This window comes from Nelumbo lutea, chromosome 6 (genome assembly GCF_056320005.1).
Source record: "Nelumbo lutea isolate HS-2025 chromosome 6, American lotus-T2T, whole genome shotgun sequence".
Lineage (NCBI taxonomy): Eukaryota > Viridiplantae > Streptophyta > Magnoliopsida > Proteales > Nelumbonaceae > Nelumbo > Nelumbo lutea.
In genome coordinates, this window is record NC_142689.1 from 67,860,816 (window position 1) to 67,879,954 (window position 19,139).

The 19,139-nt window shown below is 39.8% G+C and overlaps 1 protein-coding gene across 1 annotated transcript in view; it reads left to right on the top strand.

Annotated features, from left to right (window-relative positions):
- Positions 1-15,076, top strand: part of LOC148849416 (protein S-acyltransferase 10-like) — a 29,448-nt gene extending 14,372 nt beyond the window's left edge. Inside the window, exons 8-11 of the mRNA XM_088951638.1 lie at positions 12,457-12,543; positions 13,844-13,927; positions 14,207-14,272; positions 14,832-15,076. Coding sequence (XP_088807764.1) covers positions 12,457-12,543; positions 13,844-13,927; positions 14,207-14,272; positions 14,832-15,009 — 415 coding nt within the window. The 3' untranslated portion in view covers positions 15,010-15,076. The remainder of the gene's footprint in view (positions 1-12,456; positions 12,544-13,843; positions 13,928-14,206; positions 14,273-14,831) is intronic.
- Positions 15,077-19,139: the final 4,063 nt, after the last annotated feature.

The following is a 19,139-nucleotide window of genomic DNA, read 5'->3' on the forward strand; positions in this document are numbered from 1 at the left end:
GGATTACCTTCACTACTACCATCAAAATTTAATTTTACACACTCTGGGCCTGGTGGAGACCATAAGGGAGAGGCAACTGATGAGAAAGGAGCTGAATTTGCCACTTTCAGACAGCTATTCAGAAGCATAACTGAAGAGACATTAGTAAACATATCCAGAGGCTTCAGTCAATGCACCACCCTAACCATAATTACCTCAATGATACCTTCTTTGCTCTTTTTTTTTTGATCAGCAAAAAACTTTCATTAATAACAGAGAAATTTAAAGATTGCAGAGGGACAAACTGCAATCTCCAGCAATTAGTTACAATTCTGCCCAATACAATGAAGATCTATTTGCCCCTTGTTTTGCTAGGGTATCTGCCATCCCATTTGCATCCCATTTGACCCAACCAAACTGAGAGTTGAACTTCCTTGCAAGTATGTCAATTTCTCTGAAGATAAATTTGAGCTTCCAAGGTACTGATGTGGTGTTTTTGGCCCAAAAAATGACCAATAGTGAGTCGCCTTCTATTTCTAAGTCTGTTGTTCCTATCTTCTCAACCATCTTTAGACCTTGAAGTAGGGCTAGAGATTCAGCCTATATTGAGTCACCAAAACCTATTGGTCCTGAGTAGAGTGCCACCACCACACCCAAATGATTTCTAAACACACCTCCTATGCCCGCCCTTCCTCGGTTGCCAAGAGAACTCCCATCAAAGTTCAGTTTTAGTTTGTTCGGTGCTGGTGGCTTCCATTCCGTACTTACAAGTACTTTGGGTACATCTGTTTGTGCTACTTCAGCCCAATTTCTTACGATCTCATTTGTGGAGTAGTTTTTAAATATCTCCATGGTCTTCACCCAATGTGCAGTTCTGATTTTTATGGTTTCAATAACTTCCTCCTTTGTTTCGCTTTTTCTAGAAAAGATTCTTAGGTTTCTTTCCTCCCATATAGTCCATACTGTAGCTGCTCTTATTTCCTTCCATAAGCACTTTCCTCTTTTCTTCTGTTGACATAGGAAAGAGGGGCTGAATAGACCTACCACATCCTGTGGGGGAACTCATCTGCATCCAAAGAGAGAACAAACAACATTCCAAATACCAGAAGTAAAAGAGTAGGGTAAAAGTAAGTGGGTTAGGGTTTCACCACATCCCAAACAAAGGACACACACATGAGGAGAGAGGAAATTGTTTGGCCTCCTTTTCTGTAGCACATCACAAGTGTTTACCTTCCCTACAAGTGTTTACCTTCTTTGCTCAATTCCTTATCAGAAAAGGTCCTACAGTTCCTTTCTTCCCATTTAGTCCAGAAAATGGCAGCCCTCACACACCACGTAACACTACCCCTTTTCTTAGGCCATCTAAGGAAAGATGTGGCAAACAAGCTTCGTATATTTGGAGAAGGGGTCCACCTGCAACCAAATAAAGAAATAAAACCATTCCCATATATCAAAAACAAAAGGACATGAAATTAGTAAGTGGTAGGAGCTTTCACCATTAGCCTTGCAGAGAGTGCACCAGTTTGAGGATAAGCACCAATTTGGCCTTTTCTTTTGGAGTAAATCACATGTGTTACATCTTTCTAGGAATGCCTCCCAATAGAAAGCTCCAATCCTTGGAGGCATTGGCTCACCCCAAATTTCCTTGATTGGGAAAGACTGAATAGAATTGTTGGTTTGTTGTACCAAGGACTTAAAGAAAGAAGCACAAGAGTAAACCCCAGAAGGGGACAAAGTCCAAATTCTACTATCCCTTTTTGATGGGTCCAAAACCACCCCATCAAAATCTGAATTAAGTCAACAACAGTTCCCAATTCTGACTCACTAAGGCCTCTTCTAAGCCCCAAATCCCAATCATACCCAACATTTGACTCAGAAGGAACCAAAAAATCAGACACACACATCCCTTTGAAACGTGAGAGGGAGAATAAAGAGGGAAATTGGTCTTTCAGAGGTACATCCTCCACCCACAAATGTTCCCAAAATTTAACCCAATTCCCAGAGCAAAGATCATACCTGATGTATTGCAGAAAAGAAGGAAGAATGGCATGTATGGATTTCCAAGGAGAGGCCATGTTAGTCCTTGCCACAATCCTAGAGCCCCAACCATCATCTGCTTGTCCATGAATGCTCAAGATTACCTTGGTCCACAGCTTATCCCTATCCCCTCTAAACCTCCACAGCCATTTTCCCAATAAGGCTTCATTTTTCTTCTGGATATTTACCTAATCCCAATCCTCCCTCATATCTACACCTGGTGAAACTCTCAACTCACTCTATGATCGTTCCTTTCCTCCCCTGGCTGCCATAGAAAATCTCTCATCAAAATTTCCAGCACTCTACTTATTTTTCCTGGGATTGTAAACATAGATAAGTAATACATCGGCAAGCTAGCCAATGTAGACTTGATCAGAGTGATCCTGCCACCCAGAGATAAATAATTCTTCTTCTAAGAGGCAAGCCTTTTCATGAACCTATCAATTACTGGGTTCCAAAAACTGTTATCTTTGGATTATCCCCTAAAGACATCCCCAAGTATATCATAGGCCATTGTGACACCTCACAACCCAAAATCTCAGCCCTATCCCTCATCTCTCCTTCTTCCATGTTCACCCCTACCACACAACTCTTACCAAAATTAACCTTCAGATTTGACATTCTTTCAAATAACTGCACTACCCTCTTCAAAATTTTGACCCACCTCACATCCTCCCCTTCACAGAATAGGATTGTGTCGTCAACAAACTGTAGATGTGTAATAGGTAACCTGTTTCTTCCAACCCTCCACCCTCTCACTAGGTTCCTCAAATCTGCCCTCTATTAATTTCCCCAACAGCTCTGCTATCAAAGTAAAGAGAAATGGGGGAAGGGGGTCCCCTTGTCTAATTCCCCTAGTGGCAGGGAAATGGTCCACTATAGACCCATTCACCAGGGTTGAGTAATGACAAGTCTCAATACATCCCATGATCCATTTGCACCATTTAACCCCAAAGCCAAAGCAGTCTATCACTTGCATTAGGAAGGACCAATCAACCATGTCATAAGTTTTCTCTAGATACAACTTACACAATCCTGGTGACCCACCAACCTTTGATACCTCCCTACATCCTTCACTAACTTACCTAAAAAACTCACCATTTGAGGCATTATTCCCATGGTTCTGATCAATAGGAGTATCAACTGGTTGACTTCAAGCTTCCTAGTCTCCTCTAGCAAACCCAACACATATTTCCTATAAGAGATGAAGATCCCATGTTTAGATCTTGCAACCTCAATACCCAGAAAATACTTTAGCTCACCTAGATCCTTGATTTCAAATTCTTGCTGTAATAACTTCTTCAGGGCATCAATCTCATTTTGATCATTTTTTGTAACTACAATATCCTCAACATATACAATCAATACTAACATAAGTGATCATCTCCTTTTCAAAAAGAGTGTATGATTTGACTGAGTTTGTGTGTATCTAAAGTGAACCAATGCTCCCTTAAACTTGTCAAACCACGCTTTGGGTGACTGCTTCAAACCATATAAGGATTTCTTTAATCTGCACACTTTCCTCCACCTACATCATCATAAAACTTGGATGGAAGATCCATATACACCTCCTCAAATCACCATTGAGGAAGTCATTTTTAACATCAAGTTGGAAGAGCAACCATAAATAAGTAGTTGCCCATGACAAAAGAATTTGAACTGAGCTCATTTTAGCTACAGGTGCAAAGGTCTCCAAATAATCTATCCCATAGGTTTGTGTATACCCTTTTGCAACCAGCCTCGCCTTGTACCTTTCTATACCACCATCAGCCTTGTACTTTATAACAAACACCCACCTACATCCATTTCCTTATTAGTAGGTAGATCAACAATCTCCCATGTTTGATTTTTGATCAAAGCCTCTATTTTCTCTTGCATGGATGTCCTCCACTCAAGTTTAGAAAGAGCCTCACTAACATTCCTGGGTATAGACACAAAATTAAGGGAAGAGAGGAAGGCATGGCAGGAGGGAGATAAATTATTGTAAGAGAGTTGGTGTGAGATACAATGGGCTATACATTTTCTCTTTCTCTTTTGGAAAGCAATAGGAAGATCAAGCTTATCTGCATCCAAGGTGTTAGGCATAGGAGTATCATCAATAGGGACAAAAATATGATCTGCATCAGTCAAACTTAGAATCTTAGATGAGCTGATGGGAAGTGGTGCGGGTTTCCTTGTTGGAGCATGAGTAGATTCAACCTTCCTAAGGTGGCATGTAAAGAACTGTGAGGCAGGTCGTAATGGATTAGGTAAAGGAGCAAAATCAATTGGTATTGTAGGTAAAGAAGCGGGAGTAGGGACAAGAAGAGGAATAGAATGCTCACTCTCTTCCCCAAAACACTCTTGAAGAGAACCACCAGAAAAGAAAGATGTAGACTCAAAAAAGGTGGCATCCATAGTGACAAACTGACTCCTTACCACAAGATCATAGCAACGATATCCCTTTTGGTTTTGAGCATACCCAAGAAAGACACACTTCTTGGTCTTAGAATCCAACTTACTACGGTGAAGACCAAGAATATAAACAAAGCAAACACATCCAAAGAATCTCAAAGGTACGTGAAACATCTCCTCCATAGGAAAAGGAAGACTATATGGTACCTTAAACCCAAGGATACGAGAAGGTACATGGTTGATAAAGTAAACAGTTGTGACGACATCTCAAAACCGGGTAGGAATTAGCACACACCATAAGACTTCTTGCCATGTTCACAATATGTCTGTTCTTCCTTTCTTCTATTCCATTTGGTTATGGTGCAATTGCTCTAATGAATCGCCCCATACTCCAATAAATAAGATGCTAAGTCCTTCACAAAATATTCCCTAACATTATTTGATTTGAAAGCCTTACCCCAAATTGTGTGAGGACCATATGATGGAATTGTCGTACTAAAGAGGGTAGCTCATCAAGAGACCTCATCAAATATATCCAATAGTATCATGAGTAGTTATTCACAAAAAAGAGAAAGTAATGATAATCACCCATAAAACATATAAAACAGAGGATAAATGCTCTAACCAATTATTACTTGAGTGGAAAGAATGTCTACAATGCTTTCCAAGTTGATAATTTTCACACTCTAGATTAGACGACTTAATAGACTCAAACAACTTTGGAAACAAAAAATGTAAAGAACCAAAGGATAAATGCCCTAACCTATTTTGTGAAAGCATAACCTGACTCACTAACTCTAACCCATTACCCCTATTGACACGATGACTTTGGTAACTTGGAAACGTATTAAGAAGGTAGACTCCATTCACTTTAGGACCACTCCCAATCATCCTTGACTCCAGATCCTGCAAAACACAATGACTAGGAAGTAATGCTACTGAACAGTTCAAAATTTTGGTCAAACTACTTATAGATAAAAGATTAGTATGTAGTTTGAGAACATGTAAAACATAGGACAAGGTAATGGTGTCAGTCATTCTAACCAACCCCTTTTCATCAATTGGGACATGATAACCATTTGCTGTAAAGACCCTATCTCTACCAGAGCATAGTTGATATGAAGAAAACAAGGTGGATATATTGGTTATATGCTTAGATGCTCCTAAGTCTATAATCCAAGGAAGCCCCTCCTTACTTGAGATGGCTGCATAGTTTGCAATGGCATATGAATTACTTGTATGATCAGCTCTTGAACTTCCTACACCTTGCTGCCCACGTGGTGAAGAACTAGAACTAGCAGCATCCTTTTGACTTATAAATTGCACATACTTTTCCAATTTAGCCTTGACTGCAGCTGCTGCAATGAAATTCAAAGTTGGAATAAGTGATCTTGGTGAATCCCCAGTCACTGCCATATTAGCATTTCCCTTATTGTTCCTGACTCGAGCTGGTATAAGGTGAAGATGGAGTTTCTAGCATGTGTCTCTAGTATGCTTAGGTTTCTTACAATAATAACATACCAATTTCTTCTCTTCCTGCTTAACCTTACTATCACCCTTTGTCTCCATTGGGTTTGGGTTTGATGGTGCTTACCATAGCTGATTATTCAATTCCAGACTATCTCATCATAACATTCCTTTTGCTCTCCTCTCAAGACATAAAGGCATATGCTTGAGAAAGAGTCACACTTTCTCGGGAAAGAATATACTGTCTTGTAATGTCGAACTCATGATTAAGTCCATCTAGAAGCTCAAAAACCCTATTCTTTTATACTGACTTCTGATATGTGGCTGCATCCTTGGTACTTTCCCAAATAACAATCTCCAAGTGATCTATCTCTTGCCAAAGAGTTTTCAAGGTAAAGATACATTGCAAGAGGTCCATCTCCATGCCTTGTATTAATTATTTGATTTTCTTAACTGATAAGCTCTGGCCACATTTTAATTCTAGGAATAAGTCTAAACTACTCCATTCCATAGTAGTGTCAGCCCATAAGAAAATTTTACTAATATGAAGTAACATAGAATTACATAGCCAAATCATCACAATGTAATTCTCTTGCAAGTTGCACCCATTGAGAGGAGTTTGTATCAGGTTTCTTCTCCTCTCTAGTAATATATCCTAGTTTCCCACATGCACCAATGGCTATCTTGGCTGATTGTGCCCATTCCAGATAGTTCGTACCATGTAATTTAACTGTAGTGATAATTCCAGATCCTAAAGAATCATTGGTACCTCCTACACCCATTCCAAGGTCACTAGTCGATTTCTATTCAACACTACAACCCTCCATGCTATCTCAAACAACTCAAAACAGTAGGCAAGAAAAAACCTCTTGGATTAGATTGATTCACTTAGACAATCAAAAAACATTTACCTAGAGAGAATTCTCCTTTCCCAAGAACTAAAAGAAACAAGAGAATAGGCTGTCGATCTCACCAGGGGCTCTAGAACCAGCCTAAAACAGAATCACTCCCTATAGGAAGCCTCAAGAAACCTAGGAAACCCTAAGTGCCCAACTCCACGTAAAAAATAAAGAGTCCACTCTGATTGGGACTATTCCTCTCACTCCAGTTCTTCCTGATTTCAATGCCAAATCACAGATCACCCTCCTGATGACTGAATCCCATAAAAAAAATCCAAGAACTGCACCTTTCTTGATCAAGCGTTCAGCCCTTTACTTCTTCATGTAGTCATCTGCTCTAAGGCTGCATGAAATAGTTCCAAGAAAAAATAAAAGATGCTCTGATACCAAGAGAAAGATGAGATAAAGATAAGAGAAGCCAATAATGTTATGGCCACCCTCTCCCATTAGTTTTTATACTCAAGAAAACAATATGTATACAATGTGCAATATGTCCTTGCTAGGGCAGTTGTTGTCAACAACTTGAAAACAATAATTTAAAGAACTCCTAAACTAATGGGCCTTGGGACTAACAATGCCAACTAAATAAACTAAACAAATAACTGTATTTCCTCAATACATGTTATTGGAGAAATCTGCCATGTGGTGTTATGGGCCCGGGCGTAGGATCTCGTCATGGGTCGGTCCACGGGGAGAACCTCTAGCTTCCCCTTGCCCCTCCCTTTGCGTGCAGACCCTATTGTGGCGACCTAGAGGTGATTTGTTCAAGAGATCACCCTAACTCTCCTTACTCCTTTCTTTGACTAAAAACTGAATGCCTTTATTCTCAATTCGTAGCTCCTTAAATAGGAGATTAATCAAACTCTAAGGTCAATCAAACTCCTACTTCTAATAGATAACAAACTCCTAATAGATAAAGTAAGATAAGGGAAACTACTAAGGATAAGATAAGATAAGATGCCGCCCTGTGGGCCCCTCCTTACTGCTGTTGCCGGCGGCTGTATGTCCTCCCCACGAATGCGTCCACAACATTACACCCCTCTTGGACAACGAGCTTGTCCCCAAGCTCGAGATCTGGGTAGGCGTCTTGAAGAACCGTCCAGGGGATCCAGGTGGCCTCAGCTGATGGTAGGTCGTCCCACTCCACTAGGACTTCGAGAGTACCCCGATTGACACGGGATCGAACCAGAGCCCGAGGCTGGAGGATGGGTTTGCTGTCCCTTAAGGGTGGTAGGGAAGGTACCTTATCAGGAGGAGTACTTGTAAATGGCTTGAGCAAGGACACATGGAAGGTATCATGGAGTTTGCTGTGTTCTGGTAGCTCGAGCTGATAAGCAACTTTCCCGATTCGTTGTAAAACCTTGAAGGGCCCGTAAAATTTGGGAGCCAGTTTAGGGGAAGATCTGCTTTTGAGAGAGTGTTGCTAATAGGGTTGGAGCTTCAACCACACGAACTGTCCGGGCTCGAAATTTAATTCTCTGCGGTGATGATCGTAGGCATTCTTCATGCGCGTCTGAGGCCTGCTGTAAGCGGAGAGCGACTTCGGCCAGGAGGGCATCACGATCTTGTAGACCATGATCGATTTCTTCCAACCGTGTCGAACCAACTTCATAGAACAATAGGTGGGGGGGTTCCCGACCATAGACGACCTGGAATGGAGTCATGCCAAGAGAAGAGTGATAGGTCGTGTTGTAGCAGTATTCGGCCCACGGAAGGCAATCCACCCAACACCGTGGCTGGTCACCCACAAAACAACGGAGGTACATCTCTATGGTACGGTTTACCACCTCTGTTTGCCTGTCTGTCTGTGGGTGGTAGGCGGAGGAAAAGGCTAGGGTTGTTCCTTGCAATCGAAATAGCTCTTTCCAGAAGGTGCTAGTAAAAACCGGGTTCCTGTCATTGACGATGGATTCGGGTAGCCCATGTAAACGGAAAATATGTGTGAAGAAGGCGTGGGCAACCGAAACTGCACTATATGGGTGGGATAAGGGAATGAAATGAGCATACTTGGAAAAACAGTCCACCACCACGAACAAGACCGATTTTCTGCCGACCTTGGGTAGGCCCTCAATGAAGTCCATGGAGATATCAGCCCAGATCTGTGTTGGAAGTGAAAGAGGCTGGAGAAGGTCCGCCGGGTGTAAGTTTTCCCATTTCTGTTGTTGACACATAGAGCAATTCTGGATGAAGTCCCGAATCGAAGCCCGCATACCATGCCAATGGAAATCGGCGTGGACGCGGTGCAATGTCTTCTGAACACCTTCATCTGTGGAGTCATGAATGTTGGAGATGATGGAGGGGATTAGGGAAGAATCGACTGGGTGATATACCCGACCCTTGTATAGTACCAGCCCGTCATGAATGGACTAGTTCGGGTTGGTCGCTCCAGACTGTATTTTCTGAACGAGGTCCCTCCACTCCGGTGATTGGGGTAGCATGCTTCTAATGCTTTCCAATAGGGTGATGCGGGGCCGAGAGATTGCACAAAGGTGTATAGTATCTTCGTCACGCCTGGACAGGGCATCTGCGACTCGATTTAAGGTCCCTGCCTTGTAGTCTACCCGGAAATCAAACCCGAGCAGTTTACTCACCCAGTGCTGTTGAGGTGGAGTGGTAAGCCGTTGCTCCAGCAGATACTTGAGATTGTAGTGATCTGTCTTGACGATGAAGGGTCTCCCCCACAAGTATGGCCTCCAGTGTTGTACGGCCTTGGCTAGACTACCCGGAAATCAAACCCGAGCAGTTTACTCACCCAGTGCTGTTGAGGTGGAGTGGTAAGCCGTTGCTCCAGCAGATACTTGAGATTGTAGTGATCTGTCTTGACGATGAAGGGTCTCCCCCACAAGTATGGCCTCCAGTGTTGTACGGCCTTGGCTAGTCCAATCAACTCGCGCTCGTAGGCCGGTAGCTTTAGATGCCGATCAGCTAGTTTGCGGCTAAAGAAGGTTATGGGGTGTCCTTGCTGTTGTAGTACTGCTCCAATGCCTGTACCGGAAGCGTCGCATTTAACCGTAAATTCTAGGTCAAAGTTTGGTAACTGCAGCACGGGGGTGGAGGAGAGTGCATCCCTTAAGCTTGCGAAGGCGGCGTCAACTGCTTCATCCCACTGGAACGTGTTCTTCTTTAGCATCTTTGTTAATGGGGCAGCCAATAGTCCATAACTCTTAACAAACTTGTAGTAATACCCAGTCAGTCCCAGGAACCCGCGGAGAGCTTTGGTGGATTGAGGTATGGGCCACTCTTGAATTGCTTGGATTTTGGAGCCATCTACTGAGACACCTTGCCCACTGATTACATGTCCCAAAAAAAGGACCCGGCGCTCCCCGAAGGAACATTTGGGCCGCTTCAGGAAGAGTTTGTGTCGGCACAGTAGTTCCAGAACAGTTCGTAGGTAACGAACGTGCTCAACCCATGATGAACTGTAAACCAAGATGTCGTCAAAAAATACTAGGACGAATCTGCGAAGGTGGGTTCAAAATACCTCGTTCATCAACGACTGAAATGTGGATGGAGCATTGGTGAGGCCGAATGGCATGACTAGAAATTCGAAGTGGCCATGATGCGTTCGGAAGGCCATTTTTTCCACATCCTCGGGGGCCATCCGGACCTGAAAGTGCCCTGATCTGAGATCTAGCTTCGAGAAGTACTGAGACCCGTTGAGTTCATCCAGTAGTTCGTCTACCACAGGAATCGGAAATTTGTCCTTGACGGTTCTGTTGTTGAGTTCTCTGTAATCCACACAAAACCTCCAGGTGCTGTCTTGCTTTGGTACCAATAAAACCGGCAAAGAGAAGGGGGAGCGGCTGGGGCGGATGATTCCTTGTTTCAGCATTTTCGCACACTGTTTCTCTATCTCGTCTTTTTGCAAATGCGGGTAGCGGTATGGCCGGACGACGACGGGTTCTGAACCTGGTATTAAAGGAATCCGATGGTCACTCGATCGGGCAGGTGGGAGTCCCTTGAGTTCTTGAAACACGTCCGGGAAGTCGGTGAGAAGTCTCTCCATCTCTGTGGTGTGCATGGTTTCGCCATGGAGAGTATGCACTTGCGGTCTTTTTGTCTTTACCCTGGTTCCCTGCCAGGTGACTTGTGCCGGCGGCTGTATGTCCTCCCCACGAATGCATCCACATGTGGCTTTGCCATGAACTCATGTTTAGCCTTGGCTATAACAGATTTTCTTGCTAATTATGTGACATTAAGAGATCATATGCATCAAGGTGTTCTTATGCCTTAGAAGTAAGCTTTTGTTGTGAATTGTAGTTGACCTCCCTTAGGCTTTGTTCTTCTTTTATGTTCTTCATATTTTCTTTTAATCTCAAGGAGAAATGCAACCACTTATCTCAAGAAGAAAATATTATTGCTTAAATAAGTAAAAACCCACAGCTTTCTTGCCTATTCACAATTTAACTTTTTAGTGAAGAGAAATCCCAAAACCTATTTGACATCTTAATTCCAAAAAGGATGAGGCCAACCTCACAGTAAATAAAGGATGTCATCACCTTAATTTCCATTTACAACACAACTGTCATGAGAGGTCAAAATAGGATTATAGGACTTGGTTATTATCTCTATAGATTTTAAAGTAGAATAGGGACCCTTGAATTTTCTTATGTGGGTTGCTGATATGGTGCATATTTGTTGCATTGTATTAGAATGCTCCTTCCAAACCTTGAGAGTTCCCCCTCATTCTTCCACCAGTATGTCTAGTCACCCCTCTTGTTCTTAACATACACACCTTAAACTTCTACTTTCTTTGCTTATAGTAAATGATTGAAAAAATTCGGATGTTAACTCGTGACGTTGAAGTGAAAATCATATGGGTGCCATGGGGATGCAAATGGATTGATTGGATTTGAATCAGGTATATCCGAATCCAATCCAAAGATTTGGTTGGATCTTACAAACATTGATTCAAATCCAAATCCATTAAGGTTGTTGGATATCTGAATCTAATCCAATCCGATTTAATTTTTTTAAAAAATTAATAAATTATTAAAAGGAAAAGAAAATCTATCAGTTTATATAAAAAAAGCAAAAAATTCAAGTTTTTTTCAACTATTTTCATCATATATATATATATATATAGGGGTGATTCGAATTCGACGATCCTCTTATCCGATCCGATCCATCCAAAAGGGGGATATCCAAATCTGACAAAATAGGATCGGATTTCGGATGGGATCATGATTCGATCCATTTGCACCCCTAGGTGCTGAGGGTTGCCAATAGCATGGCAGATGAATTAACAAAGCAAGGGATGGGGAGAATTCAAATGTTGTGAGCACAATTGTAATTAAAAAGAAAAACGAGAGATAGTAGTTTCTCTCTCTCTCTAAAGGGTCTTGTACATATGTACTCTTTATGTTCTGTAATTAGTAAACTGAAAGGTTATTTATAAAAAGAAATATGCAACTTTTTTTATGAATAATTAAAACATATAAGATAAGAGATACTTTTCTGTAGAGGGAGATATTTCAAGATGTTGGCCCTTTGTTACCTCTCATTTCCTGGTTGAGCGTTAGATTTTATATAGTAAACATATGGCCATGCAGAACCTAACTCAATCATGAAACAAATCAATCTTTACAAATTCTACATGATATTTACCTATCTTTCTAATGTATTGTTCTTATCAGTAACCTCTTCTTTTTTTTTTTTTTTTTTACGAACTTAATTTCAGGTGGTACATTGCTGAAGAAACAACATTGTGCATCTGGACTGGAATCTTATACATCACTTATTTGAAGGCCAATATTGCAAGGGCATGGTACATTGCTCTGATTCTATCTAATATACAAGCGAGTATCGCTTCGTTATGTCATTGCAAAAGTAACATACTACCTGTTGGATGAATTATATAACCAAATGGAACCCATTTATCATGAGAAAGACAGGTAAAATTCAATAGTTTCCCCAAACCAGGAGAAGTATGAGAACTAGAACACTAGTTAACAGACTCAACACATAGGCTAACCTGACAAGGCTGGTCCCCATTGAATTGACAAGAGAGTTTTTTTTTTTTTTTGATAAATGAGTGGTGATTTTATTACGAAGAGAAGAAAGTGTACAATCACCCTAAAAGGAGACACAAGATGTTACCTCCCCTTGGAATGAGAATATGATCACACTTCTGGCCATTAATCTTAAAACTTATTTGAAGAAGATGTTCACTCTTCTGGCCAAAGATATAGCTCCCTATTAAGGTGACAAAGAGTCCAGAATAACTTGTCTAAATTGGGCTCATTAATTTCCTAATGGCATTAAAATGAACTGATTAAATGCTTTTTACACAAAGTTATAGCCACTACTGGTGTAGCAGAATTGGGGTTTAAACCTTCTGGATTGAAAGAACTCCTTAGTTGAACCCAATGGTGCCATAATTCTTCTCCTAAACTTCTTAATCAATTTCTCTAAGTTAGTGAGCTATGGTTAGAATATCTTGGAAAAGTCTGGCCAGTCAAGAAACAACATGTCCAGAAAATGAGTGAGGCAGAGATGTGTATGCTGAAATGGATGAGTGGAGAAACTAGAAAGGACAATGTCAGAAAATGAATTCATTGGAAGGAACCTAGGAGTAGCTCTAATAGGTAATAATGTGTGAGTAAGTAGACTAAGATGATATGGTCATGTGCATAGAAGATCATCTTAATCTAGGGGCAGACCAAAAAGGACATGGGTTGAAATAGTAAAAAATTATTTATGTGCTCATAACAATGGATATGGCAATAAATAGAATGGAATGGAAAAACAGGATTCATGTAGCTGACCCAATATAGACAAGGCTTAGATGATAATCTTGGCAAGGTCTGGCTACGGAAATTTTGAGGCTGAGTTAATGCTAAGTGTAATAATTGATGGTGCTATAAATGAGATAACTAAAAGGAAGATGAGGTTCCTTAGGTGTAAAATGCCATAATTATGATTTTAGATTGATACTGGCAGGCACCACCATCTTGTTTTTACTTTTTTATCCAGTTAACCATATTTAGATCTTTAATATTTAACACAATCTTTTGTTGGTTCCTCTATAACATTCTTTTTAATTTCAGAATGAAATGCATTATCAGGTGGAAAGATGGCATCATGATATTGCTTTTGGTTGCATTGTCCATTTGTCTTATCTTTTTGCTCCTGCTGCTTCTTTTCCATAGGTAAGATTAATTCTGTTTCGTATGAATGAGGCTGCAATTTAATTTTATATTTCTAGGGCCATTTTTATTAGTCAAATGCATTAGACAATAATTGCTTTCATTCTCTTTATTTACTGCACTGTTTTTTTCTCCATTTTATCAACTGAGGTGGAAAGACGTGCTTTCTTTTTTTGATTAGTGGTGGAAGGGCATACATATTCTTAATGGTTTCCTTTTTCTGTATAAGTTGAACCCCCAATAACCCAACATCTAGCTAATCTTGACTTTGTCATCCTACAGCTATCTTGTCCTCACAAACCAGACTACTTATGAACTTGTAAGACGACGGAGAATCCCGTATTTAAGGTTAGTCTTCACAATACTATTCTGTAAGTGTGGGTGCTTAATCATTAAAATTTGTCATTTATCACCAGATGAACAAGGCTTGAGGTGTCTTGACTTGGACTTTAACTAACTATTGTTTTCATTTAAGCTCTTCCATAATTTTCCATGTTACTCTGAAAATCACCCAACATTTATACAGAGTAGTTAAATCACAGCGGCTTAGCAGGACAAGGGATGGGGTTATTCAAATGGGCATGTAAATGGAACATGTAATTGTTGGTCTCCATTCTCCTGTCCACTTAATGCATTGGGATAGAGTCCCTTTGATTTGATATTCTTGACAGTTACATAAAGGAATCATTCTTTGGCACATTATTTTTAACACCAAAAGCTGACAGTTGACTTAGATGGTTGTTCATGTTTGTTCACCTACTGTCCGCGGATGTTGGTAGATCAATTGGCTTGGTTGCTTCACTTAGCAACTTGTTCCAGTAATTTAGGTTTTTCATCTCTAACTGTCTAAAAGCATTAAATGGTTGTCTTTCAATGTTGCTAACTAAAATCTTCCTTTGGTTTGCAGAGGGATTCCGGAAAGGGTTTACCCCTTCAGTAAAGGCATCTGTAGGAATCTGTATAATTTCTGTTGTGATCCAAGAAGAAGCATATATGTCATGGAACCATTGCCCACCTCTCAAGAACTCGAAGCCAAGTCAAGACCGTATACATGCTTGGATGTTTTATGTTGTCGTTGTTGCTAATATTTTGAGCTTTTGTATTCTTTTTATTTTATTTTTTTATAATTTACATACGCTGATTTTGGAATCATGCCTTTGCTTTCTTTCTTTCTCTTCTGATTTTGCTCTCCTTTCGTTAATCTCATTCCATATCTGTATCGACTATTTTTTGGGTTTTGTAGGCTTTTGAAGGGTACCTTTCTTTTTAATAGAAAATTTCTGCAGTAAGTCTTGGAAGCAGAAGGCGGAGGGAGGGGGGAGAGAGAAAATGAGAAAGGATATAGATATTATACCGGATCCGGATAATAATTTTAATGGGTAAGTTTCCCGATAGTAATTTATGCAAATGGGAAAAATGGCTTTGGTCGATCACATTGTTGTTTGTTCCGATTTCCAACAGGGATGCAACTTGGATTAGGTTGGTCCAGGTCGGGTTGGGTTGAAGCCTGAAGTTGTTGCATTGGGTTAGGGTTAGGTTGGGGGGTGCAACAACTTGTGTTGGATTAGGATTGGCTGTTGACCTCAATCTGATCTAATCTGGCTGGACTTGCACCCCCTAATTTCATGCAATTAAGGGCCCGTTTGGGGTGCTGAAGTATTGGTTGAACTGTTTTCATTGAGCTGTATTGGAGAGCTCAAGAGGAATGCCATGTTGTTGGCATAATTATTTATGGCTTTCCAGGGTTTTCACCAAAGACAAACGTTTCTTATGTCATATGGGTCAGTCCTACCTTGCAAAGTTAGAAACTGCTGCGTAAAAGTCCTCCCAAATAGACGGTTGAAGTGCAATGGCTTCTGGCTTTATGAGGTGGGGCCCATATGGACAGCTTATATATAACCTATGTTTGGTGAAAAAGCAAGGAGCCCAAATCTGCTGTCAGTCAGTTATTTGAAGGACTGTCTGCTTCAGCATCTCTGAATAGCTTATCTGGAGAATTTCAAAGCAGCTGAACCAGCTTAGCGGAGTTCTTGTTTGGGAGGGTTGATATGAAGATTTAGCTAAGCTGATTCCACTGCTTTGAAACAATATTTTAAAAATCAACCTGGAACTGGAATTGCTCTGGTCTGGGTTAGTGATTTGACCGTCTGGTCTGAATTGACGGCCCATTGTAATTTAAGAAAATAAAAAAATAATTAAAAAAACGGTTAAAAACCTTTATCCAGGTCAAATGGGTTGATGATTCAACTGCCTGAATAAGTGATTTGCTGACTAAGACTCTAGGTCAATGGTTATTGGTAAAAAAGCAATTCAAGGGCGAACCGGTGAAACGAAACTGGTTACTTGATCAATTTTTGGGCTGAATGGTTCGAATTTTAGGGCCAATGGCAGTTCAAAAACCATGCATTTGATTACTTGATCAATTTTTGGGCTGAATGGTTCGAATTTCAGGGCCAATGGCAGTTTAAAAACCATGCATTTGAACACTTTAGGGTTAACTTTTCAAAGAATCAAAGAGGCTGAAGCAGACGGCCAAAGTGACTAATGGACAATCCCATCATGAACCGGTAGCTTGAGGATACATATGGCAATTTGGGCATAAAACTAAGCGTATTTTGTTTAATAAAATATGGCCACATTTAGGGCTACAAATGGATGAATATTGATCTGGTCTAATAGTTGATAATAATCGAATTCAAATCAAAGGGTCCGTTTGGTTAGTGGTCAGAATCGGAATCCCTTAGAATCAGAATCAGAATGATCTATTCCCCTTACCTGTTTGGTTCAGACAAGAATTGAAATCAGATTCTGATTGATGCTTTTTGGTTCATGAAAAGGCTGGAATCGGAATCAACCATGATTTCCAATTTTGCCCCTAATAAAAATAAAAAACAAAAAATGCATGAAAATACCAAAAAATGCAGAAATTGTAGAAATTTTGCAGGAAAATACAGAAATTATAATAATTTTATAAAAAATTCAAAAAATGCATGAAAATACTCCAAATTCGCAAAAATTACAAAAACAAAAATGTAGAAATTTTATAGAAAAATGCAGAAATTACAACAATTTCTATTATCTCTGTTTTTTTTAATCTTTTAAAAGCGGGTGAAACGAGCAAAATAGAGGCCCACTTTATTATTATCTCTGTTTTTTCTAATCTTTTAAAAGTGGGTGAAACGAGTAAACAGTGGTTCACTTTGTGGGGAAGCTCGGGATGCATGTATAAGACCAGACATAGGGATTTGGGTGGGGCAATCTCACTAAAAAAGAAGAAAGGGCAGGTGGATACTGAAGTAATGAAGGGAGAGACGCTATCACGTACGAATGAAAAACCCAGGAGAATAGAGTAGCCTTCTTTTAGAAGAGCATAGAGTAGCCTTCTTAGAAGAGTGAGCTTTTCTTCGTGCACACATTGACATATAAAGCACACTCATCGTACACAGCTCTCTCTCTCTCTATATATATACGTTTCTTCTGATACCTGTGCTGCATTGCATCTGTTTGGAATGGCCAGGGAGACGAAACAAACAACAAGAAAACTCGAACAGATGAGTTACAGTTGCAGAGGGAGCAGAAGCAAAAGCTCCGGCAGACGACGCAATTAGCAAGAAAAGCTCGAGCAAATGAGTTGCAGTTGCAGAGGGAGCAGATCAGAAGTAGAAGCAAAAGCTTGAGTAGACGACACAAACAACAAGAAAAGTGGTAGCTGATTTGGAGGAAAGAGGAGGAGGTGGCAACGACAAGGAATAGTATGGAGGTCGAAAGGATTCTTCCTTTTCCATAACAACTCAATTGTAGGTTGGATTGGAGGGGGTTTTTGTCTAAAAAGAAAAACGGAAACTAAATAGCGGAATGAGAATCGCATTCCGGAGGAGGGGGTCGAGAGCTCATTCCCATTCCGGTCAACCAAACATCAAGGAAACAGAATGACCCATTCCAATTCTGATTCCAGAGTCCTATTCCCTCGAACCAAGCAGACCCTAAATATAGGATTCATTTAATAATCAGATTGGCTTTGGATTGACCCAAATCAATTCATTTTGTATCTCGTTTTTTTATGAAACTTTATGTCCCACTCGATTAGTAATATCGATACCAGTGAGTGGGGGAAAGAAAATTCTTTTGGGACAAGATTTCCCATGTATTAAATAATAAAATAAGACAACTGAGTGGTGGCTTGATTGGCATATTAGCTGGGGTTATGTTAAAATATCAAAAAAGAAAAAAAAAAGAAAGAAAAAAGACAAAAGAAAAGAAAAACCCTCTCCCACTCCCTCTCTACCCATTGAGCTAGAGGGAGAAAACCAGTCACTTCCCTTTGTCTTGCTCACTCTTTGGCTCTCTCAATCTTCTCCCTTCTATAAGTTTCTTGCCACCATCACAGCGGAACAATCTTACAATCTTAGATGATGAGAGCAACATCATTTATATTGTTCGGTTTTGAATTGAATATCCGATAATTTATTGGATCAAACGTGAATCGTAATTATCCATCGGATTCAAATATCATGGATATCTTATTGAAACAAATTTGGATATACTTCTATTCAATTTTTTTTCGTTGGTAAATCTTAAGAGTAGAATTCCAAAATGAGTTTTAACCAAAAAAATTCCAAAATGAGGAAATGACGGGAAAGGTAGATTTCATTTTCTTATTTTTATCCAACTAGTGAATTACTAAATTAGATCAGTTTCATCAGTTCAGAGGAAAACAAGCAAATAAACAAAACCAACTATTTTTTGTTGAGTCAATTTCGGTTTGGCCATGTGTAAATTATCTAAAACTGATCCAATTTAACCATAGATTATACATTAGTATTTTATATTTTAAATTTAAATTTTTTAATATGAAAAAGTGGAAAAATTCTTATATTTCCTAGTTTAAAATGTTTTATATTGTAAATGTATATTTTTAAATTTTATTTTTTAATAATATTGTTGCAATTTTTAATTTAAATTTAATTTTTTAAATTTAAATATTTTGAACTAATTGACCAAACCGCTAAATTGATCCAAACTAATACAACTCAAATTGACCAGTTTTCACCAGTGATCAGTTGGTTTTGGTCTTTTGGATGTCTAATTCCTCAACCTGATCAAGTCTATTTGATTGGCCAAAGCCTACATTGAACCAAACTGACCTATGAATACCCCTAAATTAGATAAGGTTGTAATTAGAAAGAAGAATGTTGAGGTGTAAAAATTATATGAT